At 39.0% G+C, this 23124-nt stretch overlaps 1 protein-coding gene across 3 annotated transcripts; it reads left to right on the top strand.

Moving 5' to 3' along the window:
* The first annotated feature begins 577 nt into the window (after positions 1–577).
* CASP8AP2 (caspase 8 associated protein 2) lies at positions 578–22893 on the top strand. Of its 3 annotated transcripts, none has more exons than XM_057432089.1 (10): positions 578–736; positions 2310–2385; positions 3453–3533; positions 5407–5525; positions 6767–6841; positions 8059–8174; positions 10796–13311; positions 15778–18739; positions 20695–20794; positions 22133–22893. In XM_057432089.1, the coding sequence occupies exons 2-10, from the start codon at positions 2337–2339 to the stop codon at positions 22187–22189; spliced, it is 6075 nt and encodes a 2024-aa protein (XP_057288072.1). In that variant the 5' UTR covers positions 578–736; positions 2310–2336; the 3' UTR covers positions 22190–22893. The 3 variants fall into 3 exon arrangements, with proteins under 3 accessions (XP_057288072.1, XP_057288073.1, XP_057288071.1); XM_057432090.1 differs by lacking the exon at positions 578–736 and adding an exon at positions 1057–1185 and having other exon boundaries at positions 5425–5525; XM_057432088.1 differs by lacking the exon at positions 578–736 and adding an exon at positions 1057–1185.
* The last annotated feature ends 231 nt before the right edge of the window (positions 22894–23124 follow it).

The following is a 23124-nucleotide window of genomic DNA, read 5'->3' as shown; positions in this document are numbered from 1 at the left end:
CGTGGGGCGCAAGGCAGACACGCACCTCTGCACCAGCTTCCGCTCCGCCGGCGCCGCCGTCACCCACCCGCGACGTCACAGCCCCTCACGTGACGGGCGTCTCACCTGCCAAACTACAACTCCCGGCATGCACCGCTCAGAGCGGCCCACAGTCGCCGGGACTGCGGGTGCCAGGTGCATGCCGGGAGATGTAGTCTCCCAGCACTAGCTACTCCACCGGCAGCAGGAGGCAGCCCGGAGGGAGCGGAGCGAGTCTCTCCCGCTTTCTCACGGTGCTGGGCGTCCTCGTCCTGCCCTATTCCCTGCTTTCCAGAGTGACCTTCGTCGCTACTGCCGGGCTTCCCGATAGAAGACCGAGTCAAGGGCCGCGGACCACAGTGCTCACCCTGAGGCCCTTTAAATCTAGGTCACGGCAGCCGTCAGAGCCCTGAGCGAGGCCGGACGGTGACTAACCCAGACAGGCGGTTCAGGCTCGGGAGGAGAAAGGCTGGCATTACGCTAGCATTTATTTCCGCGTCACTCTGCCCCCGAGTCCTCTCGCCGGCCGCAGCCAGTTCACAAAGTCCTTGCGCGGCCGTGAGGCACTAACGATGTTTCCAGCCGGGTCAGACAGCAGGCTCGCCGAGAGCAGAAGCCGGACTTAAACCTCAGGTTCTCCGGAGGAGCCATCGGAGCTGCCTGACGCCCGGCCCGCCATAGCAGCGGGGCGCGGCTCTCCGCGCTCAGCTCCCACCAGGTGAACCAGCGCGTCCGTCCCACGGCCTCCTGCCGCCGCTCCGCTCCCCTCCACAGCCTTTACAGGAGGGCTCGGCGGCCGCGGCGCGGGGCTGCGTGACCAGCACGGTGACCTCTGGGCCGCGGTCAGCGTGACTTCCCGCGCTCGGGGCTGGGGCAGGGGCTGGGCCTGGGCCGGACAGGGCCGAAGGGAGCGCGGCAGGGAAGGGGCGGGGCGATGGCAGGGAAGAGGGACGCGGCTGCCTCGCGCTGCTCCCTTTGGCGCCAAGTGCTTCAGGCCGGGGGGCGGGGCTTGCCTGACGCCGCGGCGGGGGACGCGCTGTGCGTCTGCGGGGGTTGGCTGCCGTTGCGGGGAGCTCCGCCCCCTCGGCGCCCGGCCTGCGGGACCAGTGGCGGCGGCAGAGACCTGTGGGGAGTCGTGGGTCAGAGGTGGTGGCGCGTGGCTGACTGGTGGGTGAGGGTCGCGCAAGCGTGGCCGCTTGCCGTATGGAACCGTTCCCCCCTCTCCCTTTCAGTCCTTTACCCGTCTCCGCCGGCCTGGCGGGGGGCTCGACGCCGCCTTGCCCTGCGCGGGTGCCATTCCCTTCTTCCATTACCCCTGCGCCGATGCCTCTGCTCGGTTCGGTCCGGCCCGGCCTTAGCCGCCTCGGCTCTCACGGCACCCTGCCGGCCTTTCCCTTCCCCGGGAGCAGCCTGCCCCCTCCGGTCCGTCCGTGCGGCGCGGCTGGGCCGCTATCAGCGGTTCTCCCGCCCTGAGCCCCGGAGGTCCTGGGCGCTTCCGCCGTGACAGAAATTGGGGCTGGCGGGAGCCCCTTCCCGCTCGTGCAGGGCGGGTGAGGCCCGGGGAGTGGGCAAGGGCCGCTGCTGCATCTGGGCTGGCGGTGTTGCTGGCCAGCACCGGGCAGTGCTCCCCGCGCCCCGGCACCCGAGTTTCTCCCGTGCTTCTCTTCCCCACGCAAAGGGTCCCTGCGTGGCAGGCAGCTGCACTCCCTTCAGAGGAGCTTGTGTGTCAGTGCTGCAAGCGTGTGTGCTGGTAAAGTCCTTTTGTAATGGTTGTGGAAGATACTGTACGTCCTGTGGCCAGGCATTGCTATATACTGTGGCAGGCAAAACATTACTTGCCTGCTAGTGCTCATTACTGGTTTGGATGGTGGTGTCAGACTTGGAAATTTGCTCTTAAATGGTCAGCAGAGAAGAAATCAGAATTACCAAATCAGAGTGGTTTAGCTGGTTAAGATATACCTTCATATAACCTATTCATACCAAGTATGGTATGTGCTTGTATTCATACCAAAATTTCTTTGTAGATCTTTCTTTGGTACATATGAATAACATATACAACTGAAGATCTTCTTTATAATTAATACAGGATAGATAATTGCTTACTTTTCTTGATGGAGCTTTCTGTTATCTTGATATAAGGGTTTTCTCATTCTAGTGTTGGATTTTGTTGAACAGCAAGGGCCACAGGTAGCTCAGGCATAACTGACTTATTTCAGGATGCTTCTGTTTTACAGTGTTGTTCTGAAAGTGTCAGTTAATCTGTTGTCTTTCCTCTGATATTTTACTTGTAGATGGGGAAGCCATAGGAAGTTTGTATCATGGCAACAGATGAGGATGGACTGGGACTGTTTGATACCCACTACAGTGGTAAGATGCATTACTTTGTGTTCTGTTTTGCAGTGAAATAACACGTTCAGTTTTGTGAAAATAAATAGGCCCCAGAATAACTTGGAAAACAAAATGGAAACAACTGAAACTGGGACAAATACTGATGAATTTTAACTGTAATTAAATGGTTGTGGTGCACAAGTAAGAGAGATTACATCCCTTTAGTAAGTTTGGATTTTAAAACATGACTGTGTACTTTGGATTTCTGGTGTAGTTTCAGGGGGTGTCTGGAACTGGTTTCTCCCCTATATTTTACAGTGTATAATTTCGCTATCTTTTAGTGAAGTGTGTATTTGGATGGTTCAGAGGACTGTTCCTTTGCTATGTGTAAGAGCATCTGGTATAGAACCAACAATCAAGGTACTCTAGCTTGAGTGTCAACTCTGCAGTTGATCTGACACGTTATTGGCGAGATTTCCCAGCTGCATAAGGGCTGTGGATGTTGGTATTGTTCTTGGTCGAGATTCACACAGAGGAAACAAGAGTGATAAGAGGCATTGGAAAAAGACATGAAGAGAGATTGAGCAGATTTAGGTTAAAGTATGTTTAAAGAGCCAGTTAGTGTGGGAATAGACAGCAATACTAAAGCAAATTCTTTGAATTACAGTACAGACTGTTATAATACTTTCTGTGTAGTGAGAAAGGTTTCTTTCAGTGGTAGTGGCTTTATCATACTAATTCTTTTATTTTTCTTTATGAGTTGTAAACTTCAGTATTCAGTGTGTTCTAGAAAACAGTTTGAAATTTAGATCAAGTTGACTTAGTTTATAAATTTAAAATTTATTTGTATTTAAAAGACATAATTTGCTTTATGCAGAGTTCTTGTGTTTAGGAGTTGATTTTACAAGAGTGTCTTTGCTCCCTGTTGACTAAAGATCTTTTCTTTAAAGCAGTAGCTTCCTGGCTAAAATTCCCCTGTGCTTTACCATTCAGTTCTACTACTTTTACTACTCTCTACTGGTCTAGGATCACAGCTATACTTAGGTCATGGGAGAATCAGAGGTTTGAGTTTACTAAATGTTTACTTTTTTTTTTTTTTTCTTTAGCTGAAGCTTCCCCCTTCAAGGAAGGTGATGAGAGCTCAGTTGATATTTATGATGGCTTGGACAACAGTTTGACAGTTCCTGGTAGGTTGATTGTATCTTGCTGCTTGGAGTGTTAGAGTCTCTGTGCTTCTTAGGCTGGTTTCAAGTAAAACAACAGTTAGCTTAAAGTTTACATTTAACTAGTTTAATACACGCTTCAGTAAGTTACTTGTTTAAATTCAAGACATATTACAATCTGTATAAATACATCTACAACAAATCTGTTAGTTGAATGAGTATAAGATGGTTTTCATGTGATAATGGCTATTTTAAGAGCTTGGGCATAGTAAAGGGGTGCAGAGAGACCTTAGTTATTCTGTCTGTGCCTTGATATAGGACATTTTTTCCTTGAAAAAAGCACCTTTTATTTTCTGGTTTTTAAATAGCTTCAGGATCAGCACCAACAGTCACTGATGACTAAATCCCCAATGAGACCTCCAGAAAATACTTTCCATGTGATACAGTCCATTCAGTAGATCCTTTTAACTTGGTCTTACTTTCTCAATAATTTCACATGCTAATGTAAATTAATTTCCTCTTTTAACTTCTTTGAAGGTAAGAAAGGAATGGACCTAGCACATGTTCTTTCTTAGGAGTCTCAGTGTACTGTTTAATGAAATGCTGTTTCTAATATTTAAACAAGTGTTTCTCTATTGACCATACTACTGTAAGGCCATTGAATTTTTATGGAGGTAGTGTACTATATCCTGATATATATAAAATATATATCTATATATAATATATCCTATGCATGAAGCATCGAAATATCTTTTACTCACTTTCTATTCTGTATTTGTTGCAGCATGTAAGAGAATTCTCTAAGTCCCTGTTTCACATGCTGAGATGCATTGTTTATTAAATGTTATTCCTTTTTGCATTTTTTTGCAGCACAGTTAAATATTTTATATAGTCTAGTTCTGTGGGATCTTGTTTTTGAAATTTTAAAAGAGGGTTGGTAAGTTTTTTGCTCTATACAGATAAGACATTATTTGTATGTTATCTTGTATTGTTTTAATAATACTTTTTGCATTATAGTGTTGTCCAGAGGACTGAAGCATAGCTTTGATAGCTAAGTTCATTTATTTAGTTGCAAATTAATCTGTATTTCAGAGGTGTCATAAGTTGGGTCCTGTTAGTGAAGCGTATTTGGTGAACAGAGCACACAGGTTGATTTGAGGAAAAAGCACTATTATCTAAGTAGTTGGGTTGTTTGTGTGTTGGGCTGATATTTGATTGGTTTGTGGTTTGTTTTGTTGGTTTGTGGTTTGTTTGTTTTTTTCTTCTTTCACTTCTTTGGTCTAAAGCTAGGGAGTTTACATTTGTAAGGGAATATAAAGCCGCAGAGAACATTTACTCAACGTAGAGTGTGGCATTCAACCGCGTACCAGCTCTAGAGTAACTCCATTTGATTCTGATTAACTGATCCATGTTTGTCAATCTGTGTAGAGATCATTGGCATCTGAGTATTCTTTTTCTCAATCATTTTTTTTCAAATGCCAGTGTTTACAAGGTAAAGTCTTCCTAAAAGCTGAATAAACCGTGGGGTGCACATGTGCTAGCTTTCTGCTATCTGTTGGCTTTGCATTGCAAAACCTCAAATCACTGCTAAGTTGTAGCCCTTCTTTCTTTGTAAATCGGGTAGATTTACTGTGAGCTAGCTCTCCTTTGACTTAAACCAACTTATTAGTCATAAAATGCACCTATCTTTGTAGTTAGGTGTCCTGCATATCTCTTAATAGAAATATAATGTTTTCAGTTGGCCTCTAATTTTCATCATTACCTTTTATATTGATATAAATTGGATCAAGTATTTCCAATAAACCTACATAAATGCTGAAATTCAAGATAGAAATGTCTTCTGATAGTTTGTATTTTGTCACTGAGGAAAACACATAACCTTTTTTCTTTATAATAGTCGATTTTCTTTCTACAGACAATTCTGCTCCAAATTCTACACCAGCTGGAAACAGTTTAAATTTATTTGATGAGATATTAATTGAAGAAGGGACTGCAAAGGAGGCATCCTACAACGAGGTACGTCTTAATATGACAAAATCAATTCTGGTATTTTGGAGGGTTTTTGTTCTAAATTTTTTTGTGTGAGGTGCCAAAAATGTTGTCAGTGTGCTGGCTTTATTGGAAAAATACGGAAACTGTTCTTAAATAAGGAAAACCAAGAGTATGCTAATAAACTGTTGCATCCACAAGTTTATCAGAATAAGTGAATCCCTCACTCTGTGACATGTTCTGTTCTCATTTCACTGTCCTTGGCATATGGTTCATGTATTCGCTACCTTACGGGAAAATGTACCATAATTTCCTTCTAGTTAGATACCTGTTCAGGCATATGATACAAAGTTAGTCTTGAAATTTTTCCCAACAAATTTTGCCAGACTAAAACAGATAGGTCATGGATTAACCTTATCTATCATTAAATCTTGTGCTTGAGACTGAAGACAGCCATGCACTAGATAACTGCTTCTAGTAAGTCAGCACAACACTTGCTCATCGCATCACCTCATCAGTTACTCATAGCATCACCTATCCTAGTCCATAAGCACATCTCACCTAATTTGAGCTTTGGAGTAAAAGGGACAGACACCCACAGGTGTAATGCTCTATAGAAGAAGCAGGAGCAAAACTTCCCAGCATCTCTTAAGTAGTTAAATTGTCACCTTGAAAGTTTGAAAGTAGTTTACTATTAAGTATGACAATAAGGAAGTTGTCAGTTCTTCTGTGAAAGTTTTCTTGCAATGTGCAATGAAGGTCTCATGCCAAATGTATTTAATTTAATTTTGTGATCACAACAGGAGTATGTCCTTTGCAGCCTGTTTTTGCAGTGCAGGCTTGTTTGTAGTAACTTTTTTTTTTTTTTAACTTATCTGTTTTGTATTACATAAAATCTGACCACCAAGTCCCTATCTGTAGGGCTGTTAGAACTCCTGCTCCTCGATAATTGTGTGTTTAATTTCACAATAATATGGCTTCCTTTTATTTTCTAGCCTATTACTGTTGGGCAAGCACACATAGATTTCCTCTTATCTGAATGTTTGTGATGTTTTAGAGACTTGGATAATTGTTAAGAGTATATTGAATCTTCTTCTTTTAATATGGCTTAATATGTTACTTTTGGAAAAAAGAAAAAAACCCAAACAAACCACGAAACAAAAACCTTTGTAATATACATTACTGTGTTAGCTAACTAAATCTAGATGAGTAACTTTTCTGTGTAATTAAATCCACTTCTGTACTCTGAACTCTTCTCTCTTTGACAGTTGCTGGTAGAATATGGAAAATGTCAGCAGCAAATAAAAGAGCTGATGAAAAAATTTAAGGAAATACAGGCACAGGTACTGTAGTTCAAAGGGCAGCATTGTCAAGATTCATGTAAAGCAAACTGAATATTGCTTTGAGAGTTAGTTTCATATGCTTTCCAGAATTGATCTGTCATATGCATTGTTTGTAAAGCACCTCTCTGTAGGTGCCAAGAGCTTGTTCTGCCTAAGATACTTGCTAAAGTAGTCTACTGACGAAATCAGTAGGTAAATTCAGTTGTTTCGTGATGTTGCGTGAAGTAAAGTTTAGTTCCTTAAAAGCTATCTTTTTATCTCCTTAATTAGAAAACAAGTATGTCAAATGAACAGCTATCAGAAAGGTATCCAGTTCTCTTGTTTGTTTGTTTTTTTTAAAGTAGGTCTCCACACTATGGAGAGGGTTGCAAAGGTACCTGAGCAATTAGAAAGCAAAAGGTACTTGATCTATTAGAACTTGAAGAGCATGTCTGTGTTCCTTTAAGCATAGTGCTCTTTTGATAAGGCTGGACTGCTCTTCAGCTTGAGCTAGTATCCCCATGGTGTGCCATTCTATGTAGGTAGATTGTCCTGGGCAATTGTGCAACGTGCTCTATTGTGTGTTGTGGCAAAGTCCCAAAGGTGCTGTGCTTCGCAGGGGGAAGCAGCTTCTGCCCTGTGCCACTTCCGTATTGTTTTCTACAAAACTTGCCTGCCTTTCTGAACAGGCTTTGCTGAGGACAGTTATTAAGAGAAGGGGCGATCTCTCTAGGATTGACATGTAGGGTTCTAGAACGTCATATCTGGAAATTTTAGAATGATAGAGCACCCAAAGTTGTTTTTGATACCTTGAAAGAAATACAGTTATCCTCTTTCTTTGAAAGTGCTTAAAAGCTACGTCTTTCATTTGACACACTGATCATAAAAGCAATAAAGTAAATGAATGACACAAAGGGGCAGATTATTAATTTTTAGCTCTATGGTTACTTGGTTTATGGTATATTTCCATTTCAGTAAATTGTATGCTTAAAATATCTTAAGCAATTACTAGGAACACAAACAAAAGCATAAAATCTGACTTAATTCTAACTTCTTCAGAAAATTTTCTGTAAATTCTACTGTCAGTTGGCATATGATGGGACTTTTTCTAATGGTTGTCTTGCATTGATTTGCACTACGTGTTTGGATACCCGGTCTAATTTTGGGGGCTTTGTTTTGTTTTTTTAATCTCTCTCCCTTCTCTCTCTTGCTCTTTTCTTTGTATCTACTTAAAATAGAACGTCATTCTACAGAATGAAAATCAAGCTCTCAAAAAAAATATTTCAGCACTTATTAAAACAGCAAGAGTGGAAATTAACCGTAAGGATGAAGAAATCAGTAATCTCCATCAAAGGTACAAATAGACAGTGGAACTGAAAAAGTACTTTTTTTTTTTTTCTGTGTTTATATACTTGTAAGAAACTTCTGTGTGTATTTTAAGTAAAACCAGTAAAGAAAAAGATTGCTTAGTAAATAATTATTAGTACTGGTATAGTCAGAGGAAATAGGTAGGTATCCTCCTTGCTTGTTGGGGTCTTTTGGTTTCTAATGAAAAAAAAAAAAAGAGGAATCCAAAGGGTGACCATTGCCTGAATTCCTTTTTGTTTTGTTTAATCACCCTTTCCATTCCTGGTGGGGTTATCTAACCATCTTCGTATTTCAAAGAATTGATCTTGCACAGTTCAGCTTCAGAACTAGTCTGTTTTACGGTCTCAGACATGAATTCCATGGAACTTTTCAGACACTAAATGAAATCAATAAAGAGACTATATAATGTTTTCAATGCAAGAGATGAAAGTCCTGTCTCCAATAGTTGGGGATAGCAGCTACAGAATTCTTGGTAATTTCTGTGTGCTACGAATCTTACTGCAGAGAGTTGAACATATTTAAGTATGGATGCGAGAGTAGCTGAGTGTAAGGTTTCTGAACAATTTGAAACCAGAGCAGGGGTCAAAGATTCAGGACCCCTAACTTATCACAAGGTCTCCTGCTTGTCAGTTTTGTGATATCAGCCACATTTGGTTGGTTTGTGTTTCAGTTTGACCGTATGGTATGCGCCAATAGGTGTCATACAGAAGGTTCATTTAACATTACTGTGCTAAAGTCTAAATGCACATTAACTAGGGGAGGTGTTTTGTTTTGTTTTCCAAAATACAAGAAACTGACAGATATGATCTGATGAAGGTCAAGAGGTTTTAAGGTGTCATTCTTTCAGTTGACTGGCTTTGACACAATAGCCATCATTTCACACCTTTGAGTGTAGTATTCTGGGTTTTAAGTTACATTGAAAAATAATTCCTTGTTTTGTATACTCAAACTCACTAAAGGGTTTACAAACTCCATTTCAATACCTTCTGATGGTGATGAAAATTTATGAGCAAGGTATTTTGGAGGCATCCATCATGAAAATCATGGGGAAAGTGGCACTTTGAGGTCTTAGAAGCCCGCCTTGTCTGTTGCACGGTCTATAATAGATTAGTTCATTTTAAGCAAACTGTCAATCTGTAAAGACTGTTTTTGAGGGGAATTGTTAGTGTTTATCTCAAAAAAAAAAGCCAACAAAAAACAAACAAAACCGAAAAACCAAACCCCAAGCCAAACTAAAAATCCCAAAGAACCCACATGGATACAATTACTTTCATCGCACATGTATTCATATTTCATAACCAGCCTCAAGCACAGCAAAATCTTATCAGTATAATTCAAATTAAACCAAAGTATAGGAAAGGGGTTTGGATTGCAACAGCTGCAGCATTGTTTTAGTTCAACATTCACTTCACATCACACTGTCACATTTTTGGAGTAGAGCCAGTTGTATAAGCTGATTGTTCCATATTCCAATGTACTTTGTCAGCCCATAGGAAGTGTTCAGTTTTATAAAGCAAAACCAACCCCATTTTGTATTTGAGATAAACACAGAATTATTATACACTTAAACTGATTCCTTACAACTGGACCAAATCAATATAAAATGTCAGTCCAAAATCAAATGTCTGCGTGTAGCAGCCATTTCCTCCTTGACCCTCCAAAAAGGAGGCATGCATCTGGTGGTTTGCTGCCATCGTTTGCTGGTGTTACTTTTACTTCTTTTTCCCTAGATTAGACACAATCATTCTTTTTTTAGATAGTGGAGAGTATTTAACAAGGTTGTCATTATCCTTAATCATGTGATTTTAATGAAGTGTTTTGTTAAATATGGCAGAAAATGTCTGGATTTTTTTGCTGCTCGTTTGTTTTTTTTTCTAGTGAGGTAACTTTGAGTTCTGTTAGTAATGAGTAAGACAGGCTACATATGCCCTTTTTTTTTGGTGAGGCTGTATGATGTTCATCTCATAATACAGACAATTGGAAGTCTAGCTCTGAAAAAGAAACACTGTATATACTGAGATACCCTCCTGAAGAACTCTGCAATGATGATACTCATACATGTCCACAGAGCTATGATGAATTATTGCAATTTGCTACCAGTTTTCTGTATCATGCACCAGTTTCAGGCATGGTAGCTTTTTTGCTCACTGGGTGGAGTAAGCACAGTGACATTATACTAATTTTTTGTTTGCCAATTTACCAGCTAGTAAGCTATTGAATTGCTTGCTCTTCTCTTTTTCCCCTTCTAATCACTAATGCTCTAAAGACCAACTTTTTTCTTAAGGCAAGTCTCTTTTTATGGCTGGACAATGAAATACTAAATTGAATTAGTGAAATTGTTAATTACAGCCAGTACAGTATTTTTCCACAGATCTTGCTTTTTCTTCAAATGAATTCCATTTGCAAAATATGTACAGAAATTAATTTTTTTTTTCTGTGTGCTAATGGAAATTATTAAACTTCTATTTTTATTCAGCTTTTTTTTTCAACTTTGAAGATGGAAGAAAGCATAAAATAATTTTAGATATATGTGTTCATTGCAATTTGGCTTTAGTTACATTTAAGTGAATATAAAAGTAACATAACTTTTTTTCTTTCGGTAAACAGGCTATCAGAATTTCCCAATCATCGTGGTTTCACCAGGACATACCTTTCAGGGTCAACTAGTGGGAGGTGCTCAGAGATGTGTAAAACTAAAGATTCCAAATTCAGATCTTCTGATTTAGGTGACAGTGTAAAGATGGAGCACAGAATGAAAAATGACTGTTCAAAAGATACGCACCACAGTTACTCATCTCATAATACTGAAAATGGGAAGTCTAGCTCTGAAAAAAGAAGCACTCCATATTTACTGAGATACCCTCCTGAAGAACTCTGCAATGATGAGACTCATGTGTGTCTCCCGAGCTATGACCATAGTTCCAACAAGGATAACAGAAAGGAAAAAAAAGAAATTAAAAGTAATGAACAGTACAGTAGGGGAAATATCAACAAGTACAAAAGAGAAGTACATCAGAGCACCAGAAACAATGGTGACAGTGAAGACGGGAATTCGGATCCTCAGCAAAAGCCGAAAACCCTTTCAGAGAAGGCTAGTAAAAATGAGTTGCTACAAAAAAGTCAGAGTGTAAAACTCAAATGCAGTCCAAGTGTAGAAAGAAGAGTAGAAAGGGGTGTTTCTTCCTGGGAGAAACAAACTACTGATAAAGACAGGTTTCAAACAAGAGGTGAGTTGTATGTTGATGAGAGATCACAAAACGTATTAAGAAAGGATTTTAAAACTCATGATAAAGATGAAAAAAATGCTGGCCAAAAAAATAAACCAAATGAAAAGCTACAAGAGCAGCCAAGGAGATCTGGTAGAGGAAGCAGTCCACACTCAAAGAACGAACATTCAAAGAATCTTCATGAATCACGTAAATGTCGCATAGAGGAGTCTAGGAAAGGAAAAGACTTTGACTGCAAGAGAGACAGGGGAACAAATGATCATACTTCTCGAGAAGGAAGGACTTCACCTTCTAATTCCAGCAGCAGAGAGCATAAATATGCACGCTTGAAGGAAAACAGTAGTAGGTATGAATGGGAAACAGCACATTCCAAATCAGAAAGACACAGAACTGAAGAAAAAAGGAAAAGAGAAAGAGAGGATGAAAACAGACATTTTAGAAATGAAAGGAAAGTTACAAAAGAGATAACTCACCAGTCATTAAAAGAAACCAAGAAAGGTACAGATGTTACAAAAAGTGAGAGAAACAAGTCCTACAAGCCAGAGGAAACATCCAGAGTAGCAGATAGCTTAAAAGACCATAAAGTTCCTAAAACTAAAGATGGTCGCACTGGGTCAAAAAGTAAAGACTTAAAACTTAGCTTTATGGAAAAACTAAATTTAACTCTTTCTCCTGCTAAGAAACAATGTGTCTCTCCAACTGATGGAATTAAAACACCTTCCCAGAAGGCCACTCATGAGGGAAGTACGGAGCTCATGCTGCAGGCAGAACTGTTAGATTCTGCTCACCTTGTTAACTGTGGTCCCACAGAGCAAAGTAATTCAACACTGCAAGTTCTGGACAGTGCAGCCCAAAGCAGATTGGTGACAGCAATGCCTGTTCCTGTCAATTCTGAAAATGAAGCCTTAAAAGTAGCAGCAACAGATCCAGCACAGTCCGAAGAATTGCCAACAGTGGCAAGTAGTAAACTGAATTCAGAAACCTTACCAGAACCAGAAGTGGTTCTGGTACAGCCCCGAGCCTTACCAAGAGCAGCAGAGGTACTGGTTTCTGATGAGATGCAGGCTGAAACATTGGCAGAAGCAGCAGAAGCTTGTGATCTGGTTGAATCGGAAGCCTTGGCAGCAGCAGTGGCAGTGACAGATCTGAATCACCCTGAATCTTTGCCCCAAGAGGTGTCTGGGAGCGTGGCAGAGCCTGAAAACTGGTCTGTGACAGTGAGTGTGATGCAGAATGATAATGCACCACCAGCAGCAGAAGTGGCACAAACTGAAGCTGCCAGTGAAAGTACAGGAGCCCTTCCAGAGTCAGGGGCAGAGAAGAAAGAAGAAGATAAAATAAGTCTAGTAGCTGACATAGAAAGCTCAGCAGACCAGTGTGGCTCTCAAAACCTTGTCTTGGATAACTCTGAAGCCAAAAGTTCTGGTGACCTGGAGTCCTGTGATGTCGCTGATGATATTGGTGAAACAAAACCAGACTCTTTAATGGAAGCAGTGAAGGATAATGACCATTTGGCTGCAGAAAATGCTGAGCGTCCTGCTGATGAAAAGGGTATTTGTGAAATTGATAAGAATACATCTCAGTTACTTGACAGAACTATGTTAACTAGTAAGGATGAGCCATTAGTTGACCAGAATGCTTGTGATCTGGAGCCAGACCTCACTGAAATCAGTACTGCAGCATCTTCTGTTAGTGGAGAGATGTATCCTAGAACTAAGGAGAGAGAAACTAACCCAGTTCCTCTTGATGATGACAGCTCAATACTGAGCATCGATCTCAACCACTTGAGGCACATTCCGAAGGCAATCAGCCCACTGAACAGTCCAATGCGCCCTTTGGCTAAAGCACTTAAGATGGAAAGTCCCTGCAAAGGTCTTGTGAAGAGTTATAACAAAGGTAGTATATATGTATATTCCAATTTCTTTTCTATATAAAGTCTTAGAAGATCTGTTCATGGGAAGCAGAAATGACTTTAAACTGCTTTCTCAAAAACACAATTTTTTTTTTTTAAGCTGTGTAAGTCTCAATGGTCCTTTTTATTTGTAGTGGAACCATTGCACAGTGTAGTCAAGATCATAACCAACTGACCATTAGTGCTTTAAAAGTCAGTGTTTGTCACTACTCACAGATGAGAGGTTGAAATAAGAGTATATGTACTAACTTCTAAAAAAATACATATAGGTTTCTTAATTACAGTTCTGAGTAGATCTCATTAGATTTTTCTCTGAAATTGTAGAGGCAAAAGTTACTTTCAAGTATTTATTTCTGAGAAAGCTGGTGAGAGTATATGAGAATTTCTAGGAATGTCAGCTAAGAGGAGGCTCTGCTCTCTATTTACATTTCAGAGTGAATTTTTGTAGGTATTTTATAATTCTGAGTCAGTGGCAAAAAAAGAACAAATGGAACATTAGGATTTATCATTAATGAAGTCAGGGATGTCAGGGAGATAAAATATGTTAACAGCACTCACAGGAAGAGAAAAGAAATGGCGCAAAGTTTAAATCTTTTACTTGTGTGAATTTAACTTCCTGTATTGTCCTGCTGCAACTAATAATGAGATTTCTCGGAAGTTAGATTTTCTACTAGAAGAGGAATGGTAGAGTGGCATTTAAATCCTTTTTATGTTTTGGAGTATAATCCTGATGTCTTTTTTTCAAGTCTTAGTGTGGTTTACTCTGGTATTCTGTCTTGTGCTTGAGACAGCTACTCTCGCAAATCTGAATTCCTTAAGCAGTTTATATTTTATTCCTGCAGTAGTTTCTATTCTTTGGAATATTTGAAGGAATATAAGAGCTTTGGGATCTGAGTAGGAGAGCATCAAGTCAAAGTTATTTTTTTCAATTTTGTACTGTATCTGTGAGTTGCTTGTTAGAGTTCCTGTCCAGAACTTGCTGCTGGATTCCGAAGCAGTGATTTTTTTTCAGCTCTGATATTTCAGCTCTGAAGTTAGATGCCTAGTTTTCTTTGTAATTTCACTAAAGATATGCATGTCAAATGTTCTGTATCTGTTAAATTGACAGGAGGCTATGGTTTCTCTTTGCCTTAAAATTCAGTACTTGCCATTTTACTGTTTTGCAGGATGGGGTACATATATTAATGCTATATTTTTGACCGTTTTCATTTTATGCTTCAGTTTGTCAAAATATTTAATTAATTAATTTGAGAAAGTATTGATCGTTGTAAAACTGAAATGGAGGCGGTGATGAGTATGTTTTTTGCTCTTGTATAATCTGTATAAACATTTTCAAATGTTGCTTTAAAGTGTAATCACAAGTTCATTGTTTATGGAGATCAATTTAGATATGATCTTTTATGAGATTAAATGTTTGTTAGAGGTCATTAAGCAGTCTGATCTCTGCGTGATTGAACATAAGAGTGTTTTATTAACCAGAGTGCAGGGCAAGCCTAAAATTAACTGCAAATCTCGTTAATCAATACACATGTGCTTCAGTGGCATTTTTGTACAATGGAAATGAGCTTGGCTTTTCATCTTTTGTAACATGCTGCTTCATAGCCAACTGTAACTGCTTGTTATTCTTAACAAAATAACATTTGCTTTGAACTTTAAATAATGATTAAATACATATTTAATGATATCTCAGAAATATAAAACATTTAATAAACTTATTTATGAGGCAGGGTAAGGCATGCTACATTTGGCAGAACTTTAGCCTTTCCTCTCACTTAGTTTTATTCCTGTCATTCAGGCACCTGAACTTTTGGCTTTCCCTAAAATTTCTAAGAAAAAAGGTTTTTATGCCATTGTGCTCAGTTGCAGTGCTGGTAATCTTAAATTCATCAAACCCTGAAGTTTGTCATGTGTGTAGTGCCAGGTACTCTTTTTTTGTTTAGTTTGTCAGTTTATTGAAAGATTTGAAGAATCTTTTTGTCAACCTGGAAGAGATAGTTGAATGCAGTGTTAGCAGGTTATTTCTTCTTCTGATCTCGGTTTTGTTGTGAAACTGTTAAAAGAAAAGCCACCTGTTGTATGGTAGTCCATAAGTTAAAATTCAGCTTGTGCAGTGTTCAGAAAGCTTGTTAAAGTAAATGGAAGAAAGTTCAAAACTGGTGGAAACTGCTGGATTTTTCTGTCTTCAGTGGCTGTATTTGTGAGAGAGATCACGTGGTTTTTGGTGAAATGTTGAGGTCTTATTTGCCCTTTGAAGCACAGAAAAAATATTTAAACCAGCAGTTGCTGAAGCAAACCACACTGACTTGTTATAGCTCAAACTTCCTGTGTCGTTGTTGGCAGTTTCAAACAGTTCTGAATGGTCACATTACAGAAGAGACAAGGATTTTCTGAAAATATCTGTTTATAATTACATTCTTTGTGGTGATTAGGAAATTCTTTTCTTTTTATAGATTTAATTCCTGAAAGTGCGGTTGTTGTCTGTCCCTCAAAGAATTTGTCAAAGGAGGTAAACAAAGAAAATCAAAAGCCAATTAGCATGTCTGATGAACACTGTGAGATGGAGTCCCAGATGAGTATCTCTTCAGATGAAATAGAAGAAGGAGAAATCATAAGTAGTGATGAAGAGGAAGAAAAAGCTAAACCAGAAAGAGGCTCTGAAAATACAAAAAAGTCAAGACCAAAACCTTCTCCTGAGACACGGAATTTGACCAGCAGTCCACAAAATCAAAAGAGCAAAGCTGTGTGTTGCACTGAAGATAATGGAAAATTTGTTTCTGTGAAAGTAAGTACAAAGAAGAACAGGGAGAGGCATAAAAATCAGACTTTCAGATCTTTGAAAGATATGAAGAAGAATAAAACTGTGAGCATTGCTTGTCTTGAAAAAATAGTACATGTTATTGTTGAACCTTCAAGTATACAAGAAATCATGCAGATGTTAAGAGCTATACGAAAACAGATGAGGAAAAGTTATATGAAGTTCAAGGTACAGTTCCCAGTTCAGCATTTTCACAGAATTATAGAATCCGGTATCATAAATTTTACATCATTAATAAAATACTTGAACTTTTCTAAGATGTCTACATTAGGTGAGACATTAAAATTGAATATCTGTGATATTGTAGAGTCCAAACTGAAGCAAGTTAAAAAGAATGCAATAGTGGACCGTCTTTTTGAACAGCAGGTATCAGATATGAAAAAACAGTTGTGGAAATTTGTAGATGACCAGCTTGATTACTTATTTGAAAAGATAAGGAGGATTATAATAAAACTATGTGATGTGAGACATGTGGGAAATGAGAGCGAAGAAAGGAAGTTTGAAAGAGTGGGAAAGCAAAAACACAAGATCAATCGTAAGAATGATATGCAAAGGTCTAGAAAAAAGTCTCTGAAAGTCCAATCTCAAAAGCCTGAAGAATATATCGTTTCAAAGCAAAATGTGGATTATCAACGAGCTAAGTGTCACCATGAGAAAAATAAAACAGATGTGCCAAAACCTGCCTTTACAAAATGTCTCAACTCCATTGATAACACGAGGAATTCCCAAACCAAAATGCACCTCTCTAAAGAGAATAATTTGCAAGGCCCTCTCACTCCATTGAAGGGTGTGAAACATGAAAAGGAAGGATTGCAGCTATCCAGAGATGCTAACAAGACTGATCTTAGTTACGAGCTTCTCACAGAACAACAAGCGTCCAGTCTTACATTTAATCTTGTAAGTGATGCTCAAATGGGTGAAATTTTCAAAAGTTTATTGCAAGGTTCTGATCTCTTGGAAAAAAATGGTAGCAATATGGACAGAAATGAGTGGGAATTCAGGACTCCAGAAAAACAGTTTTTAGATGGTCATAAGTGTAGAAGTAATGTTGCTGAACTGGTGCAAGAGATTGCTCCAAAGGAGGCTTGTGCAGAATCTCAACCAGTAGAGGATATTAAGTGGCCTGTTATTTCACCTGTAAGAGCTCCCTCTTTAACATCTAGGCTTCAGATGTCTGTTGATCCTGATGTACTAGATGAAAGCTGTATGTTTGAGGTTCCTACAAATGCAGCTTCATGCAAAGAAGAAGAATGTAATTTACAAAAGAATAAGTCATTTGTTTCTTCAATCCTCCTTGAAGATTTGGCTGTTTCCTTAACTATTCCATCACCTTTGAAATCAGATTCTCACCTCAGCTTCCTAAAACCTGAGAATAATTCCAGCTCAACTCCCGAGGGTGTTCTCAGTGCACATTACAGTGAAGATGCACTTCTGGAAGAGGAGGATGCCACTGAACAAGACATTCACTTGGCCTTAGAATCTGATAACTCGAGCAGTAAATCAAGTTGTTCATCATCGTGGACGAGTCGGCCTGTTGCTCCTGGTTTTCAGTGTCGCCCCAGCCTACCAATGCAAGCAGTAATCATGGAGAAATCCAATGATCATTTTATCGTGAAGATCAGACGTGCAGTACCATCTATCTCACCGGCATCTGATCGGGTGGTTTCAGTGAAGGAGGTGCGAGCATCTTCAACCAAGATTGAAAAACAAGAAATAAGAAGTGGAGCAAAAGAAAGGGACAGCCAGAGTGCCACAGTAGCTGTTGTGCAAGAAAGTGTCAAACCAGATCTGGTTAAGATGGATCAGTTGCCTCATATCAGCACCGGACAAGAACAAAATCCTTCCTTACCTCAGCTTCTAAAGGAGTCTCATAGCAGTATTGGAAAGGAGGAAACCACTGAGAGGTTGGGACCCTGTAGAACATCTTCAAACACAGAGAGCCATGACACTGAAAGCACAAATGAAGGATCTGAACAATCTCAGGCACTCGAATTGAAAGTATCTGAAAATGTAAATGAAATGGGTGTTAGATCTCAAGGTTCTTTTCCTTATTCCTGCAGTATAGAGTCATACATAGACTTAACAGATGATATGGTTAGTGAAACTTCATGTTGTGTGGTGGAATCCACTAGAGGTAACAGGACTCAGGAAACCTCTACCGGAAACTTGGAAATTAGTGTTAAAAAGGAAGAACTGGAAGAGTGCCGTGATGCATTTATAGACTTAACAGAGGACCTTTCCAGTGAGACTGTAGCAGGTAAATGTAATCTTGAAACACAATCCACTTCAAATACTGAGGTAGGATGCCAGATAAGCAGAGATGATAAAACTAGTAAAAAAAGGAAAAAGGAGGCTGTCAGAGAGAATTCCAACTCAAAAAGGCAACGAAAAGAAACTGAATCAGCAGGTGAAGGGAGTGATGCAAGTGATGTGAAGCCTGAAGAGGTAAATTCAGCACCTAAACAATGTTCTAGTAAGAAGAATGAATTGCAGCAGCACAAAGACTCTTCTCCTTTGGCTTCATCTGCATCATCACCTAGTCTGTATGCCAAAAACATCATTAAAAAGAAGGGAGAAGTAGTAGTTTCCTGGACGAGGTAATTTATGATTTGATCTGTTTGATTGTTCTAGGGTTTGGGTTTTGTTTTTTTTTTTTAAACTCTGATAAACCAAAAAGTGAGAAGAAAAGGATATTCAGCTAATGGCTGAGGTTATTCAGTAGCTCTACATCCTTCTGTTGGATAGTGGTGAGCTGCCTCGTGTCTGTGCAGGGTGGCTTTATGAGATTGTCTTCTCTTAGAGTATCACTAAAAGGTGCCAGAGTCTATTTTATCTTTTTTTCTGTAACAGTTGTCCAGGGGAAAATAAATTTAAGAGATGAAAGATGATTTGATGTAATCCTGTTAACAGCCTTTGGACAAGAACAATTTTTAGTCATTTCTTAGGTAGGTTAAATCAGATTTGCCTTAAAGAAGGTGGCTTCCATATGTCATAACTACTTCCATCACTTACCCAAATCTCCCAAAACAGGATTACTTTTTGGTTTTGTTTTTAAAGCTTATATGCTAAGGTAACAAGACCTACTATATTACCTACTATATTGCACTGTTGGTTTCATTCCCCTGCCCATTTTCTTTCCTGTGCAAGAAGACCAGCCAGGCATGATAGGTCCTTCAAGGACCTGATGTTCCTACAAGGCCTGGAAGCATCAGTGACTGGGTAACGGAGAACAGTTTAAGATTTCTCACACTGAGAGAAGGCATGAGAGCAAACAGTTTTCTCTTTTGAGGCCTATACTGGTCAATCTGAAGAAGTGTACTAGGCAACCATTCAGCCCCCGTATTCCAGTTAGTATGGTGTGGGTGACAAATGAAGTACATGTTGGAGATACCTGCAAAGTTATTGTGGTTTATTCTTATCCTCCAGAAACTATAGTTAGGTTTTGCTGCTCTTGATGCAACTTGATACAATCATCACTTCAGAAAGGGGCTTCTAAAATTTTCAGCACAGACCTTCCTAAACTATAGTTCGAACTCATGTTCTGTAATTTGGAAATACTTAGAACTTTATATATGCTGTATGGTTTGGTTGGTTTGTTTGTGTTCATGTATATATGTATTAATATTTAATAATGCATTTTTGCTATAGAGATGATGACAGGAATTTTACTGGGCTGCCAGATACAAATGTTTCTAGGTAGCATCCTAAAAGAAAATAAATTCCTTCATGGAAAAAACTGTGAAAGCTAATACGATTTTTGATATGCAAACCAATGAGGTAGAAAAATTGTAATAATCTTCTTCCGAAGAATATGGCTGAGTTTTATGGCTTAGTCTTTGTCCACCTTTGAACTATGCCTAAAAAAAAAAAAATGTTTATTTAAATAAGTAGTCATTATATTTTTCTTTGAAATGGAGGAATTTCAAGAGTGTTTAATAGCATCTGGCAGGTTTCAACCAAAGATACATAGTAGCTGCTGTATAGTAACTCTGTCTGTATACGTCTTACATATACCTAAATTCATTAATGAGACAGACAGCAAACTGGTGACACATTTAAAAACAGAATCCTGGTCCTTTATGTTCATGTGAACATGTGCTCTGAGTGTATTTGTTATATTAAGCCTCTTACAGAAGTCGAACACCTCTCTGTTTAATCATGAATGTCAGTGGGCTTTAGCCATGCAAACTGAGGCAAGTCCACCTAGAACTGCTGGCCCCTGTTGAGTTTATGTATTCTTTTCAAGTTTAAATGTCTTCTTTAAAAGCTTAAAACTCTTTTTTGATTACTTTGGTTTTGGACTAACCCTACTGTAATAATACTGCCCTTCCTAAAAGGAGTAGCATAATCTCCACTAACATTTCTTTGTACTAACTTTCTTAATTTGTGCTGGTAGAGGAGAAAATCCTCCATAAGATCGTTGCTGCTGTTTGAACTCAGGTTCTGCAGTTTGGAAATATTTAAAATTTTATATATGCCTTATGTATTTTTTGTTTGTGTGCATGTACACATATATATGTATTAATATTTTAAAAATGCATTTTTGCTATAGAAACGATGACCGAGAAATTTTACTGGAATGCCAGAGAAAAGGACCATCAAGCAAAACCTTTGTTTCCTTAGCCACTAGGCTGAACAAAAGCCCAAATCAGGTAGGTGCTATCATTCTTATAATTTATAGACTATGCTGCTACGTTTATGGTTGCAGTTGAACAAAAAACTTCAGAAATCTACTAACTTTGAGTTGTTTTTTTCCTTATGCCTTTTGTTTAGGGGTTCTTGAAAAAAAGAATCTTGGATTCTTCTACTCGTAACTTAGTAAAAATATACAGTATAGGGGTATTATGGTCCAGGGATTCTTTAGTACCTATTTGATTGATGCCTTGAAAGTGCTGTGTCCAATCATAAGCCAGGGACCACAGGATTGTTTCTGTTGTTGAATCAGCACTTAAAGGCATTTTGGAGATGCCCCAAAGCCCTTGCACATACCTAGTAAATTAGAAAAAGCTTAAAACTAGCACTGGAAAAAAATACTGGGATTTTGCAGAAAGGACATATTTCATTACTATTTTTAATTTTACTTTGTAATTAAGAAACTTCAGAAGGCACAGATGTCAAGTTGGTGTAGAGTATTTCTAGAGGTTTGCATATAACTTTGTACTTGTCTTGAATTGCTGTTTTAATGTCTATCCTGCAAATCCAAGAAAGGAGAAACACCCATTTGGCTAAGTTAGGAAATCCTGTGTGCTCAGGATTTGGCTTTTAGGATGTTGTGTTCTATGGTTACAGAGTCTTCAAGGGGTTTAGAAGCTGTTGGGGTGCCTGACTGGATAAAGCAGCATTATCTGTACATTTATATCACTCTTCCCAGTTGGCTATTTGGCAAATGGTAGATATGCTATAGCGATATGTATATAGCAGTAAGAGATACTAGCTTATGATTGATCGAGCTCTCTATGTAAGCTGTAGCTATGTTCAGCAAAAAGATGTTTGACTCTCATCTACACACCACTTTTGTAAAATTCCAGGTATGCAGACACCTCATGATGAGCCATAAATAACAGCAGTTGTACCAGAGAGTAGAAATAAAAAATAAACTGTGCTTTTTGTGGAGTACAAAATAACATTTTGTCCTCACATTTCAATCTGGCTCACAGTTATACCTGGCAGAATTAGAGTCTAATTGACTTTGAAGCCCTCATTTTTTTCCCTCCTGTGTTGTAAACCAGTCTCCTGTGTTAAAACGGTATTTGGCTCTAGCTGTCTGTGATGCGTGTGGAGGCTATTTCAGATGTCAAAGGTACAGGAAGACTTCCTACATTTAACTAACCTGTTGATGGTTCTCCTAAAATTCTTCTGGTGAAATTTATTGGAAGCAAAAATCAAAATAATGGTTGTCTTAAGAACTTCATGCTGTCAGATTAGTTTGTCTTGGCAGTTACAAAAATCTGGGACCATAATGATATGTCTCTTTCTTTGTTCTCCATTAGGTTTCAGAAAGATTCAAGCAATTAATGAAGCTGTTCAAGAAATCCAAGTGCAAGTAAACTTGACACGAAGTTACTTCATGGTTACAGTGTTTAGCTGTTACTAGCAACAATGGACTACAATCACTACATTCATGTAATGGGATTAGTGGGAGGTAACCAGGTCAGAATACCAAGCTTGGTAAATCTGATGCACTTAATTATTTACTTCCCTGTCCATGTTTCCCCTGAAGTGCTTTATCAGAATAACACAGAAGGAACTTTACAAAGAAACTGGCTAGAAAAGAATGGGTACATACAAATGAAGCAGTATCATTTCAAGGGGTGACATCTCCTGTAGGTTAAATATGTTCTATAAATAATGACAAGGGCATGCTGTCAAGTGGAAATGGTGGCTCGTGCTTCACTTGTTGGAAGTACTGCATGTGGTGACTTTGAACTATGATTTTAAAAAGTAAGTGTGCTTTGGAATCCAGTTGGTATTCCTGGAAAATGACTGGTATGTCATCTTGGTCACATTGAAACAAATTTTAGGAAGTTAGGCCTTTTTCTTTTAAAGACAGCAGAGCAATGATGATAATGATTCCATAAGATGCTTACATAGTAATTGCATTCTGATGTTAAGGAATAGGTGGTTCTTGCTGCTTTCTCAGCAGGTTGTAGTGGGTTATAAGGAGAGAATCTGGCACTGTGCGTAGGGTTTGTCTTCGATTTTAAGCACGTTATCATCTACAACAAACTGTAGTTAAAAAAAATTTTCAGTTCTGATGGTATTTTAAAATAATTTTGGGGTTGGGTTTGGTTTTTTTTTCCCATGAAAAAGGTATTTTTCTTTGCAAAAGGCAAATTACATCTGGGAATGGTACTTAATTTAGGTCTTCAACATAATAAGCGCTCTATTTTTGTTTAAAAAAAAATAAAATTTGACAAGTGATTTTCCTTTTAAACTTAATTTAGAAACAGACCTTTGCAGTTTTATAAAATGTGACTTTATA

Source organism: Pezoporus wallicus, unplaced genomic scaffold (genome assembly GCF_028554395.1).
Source record: "Pezoporus wallicus isolate ANWC-B61680 ecotype Strahan unplaced genomic scaffold, APGP_CSIRO_Pwel_v1 contig_4847, whole genome shotgun sequence".
Taxonomy (NCBI): Eukaryota; Metazoa; Chordata; class Aves; order Psittaciformes; family Psittacidae; genus Pezoporus; species Pezoporus wallicus.
This window is presented reverse-complemented; position numbering and strand designations above follow the sequence as displayed.

What these genes read in the sequence shown, in the direction of transcription:
- CASP8AP2 (XM_057432089.1), top strand. Translation starts at nt 2,337, where the DNA reads ATGGCAACAGATGAGGATGGACTGGGACTGTTTGATACCCACTACAGT. An exon ending in CAACAGTTTGACAGTTCCTG is followed by an intron (nt 3,534 to 5,406) that starts GTAGGTTGATTG and finishes TCTTTATAATAG; the next exon opens with TCGATTTTCTTTCTACAGAC. An exon ending in AGGAGGCATCCTACAACGAG is followed by an intron (nt 5,526 to 6,766) that starts GTACGTCTTAAT and finishes TCTCTTTGACAG; the next exon opens with TTGCTGGTAGAATATGGAAA.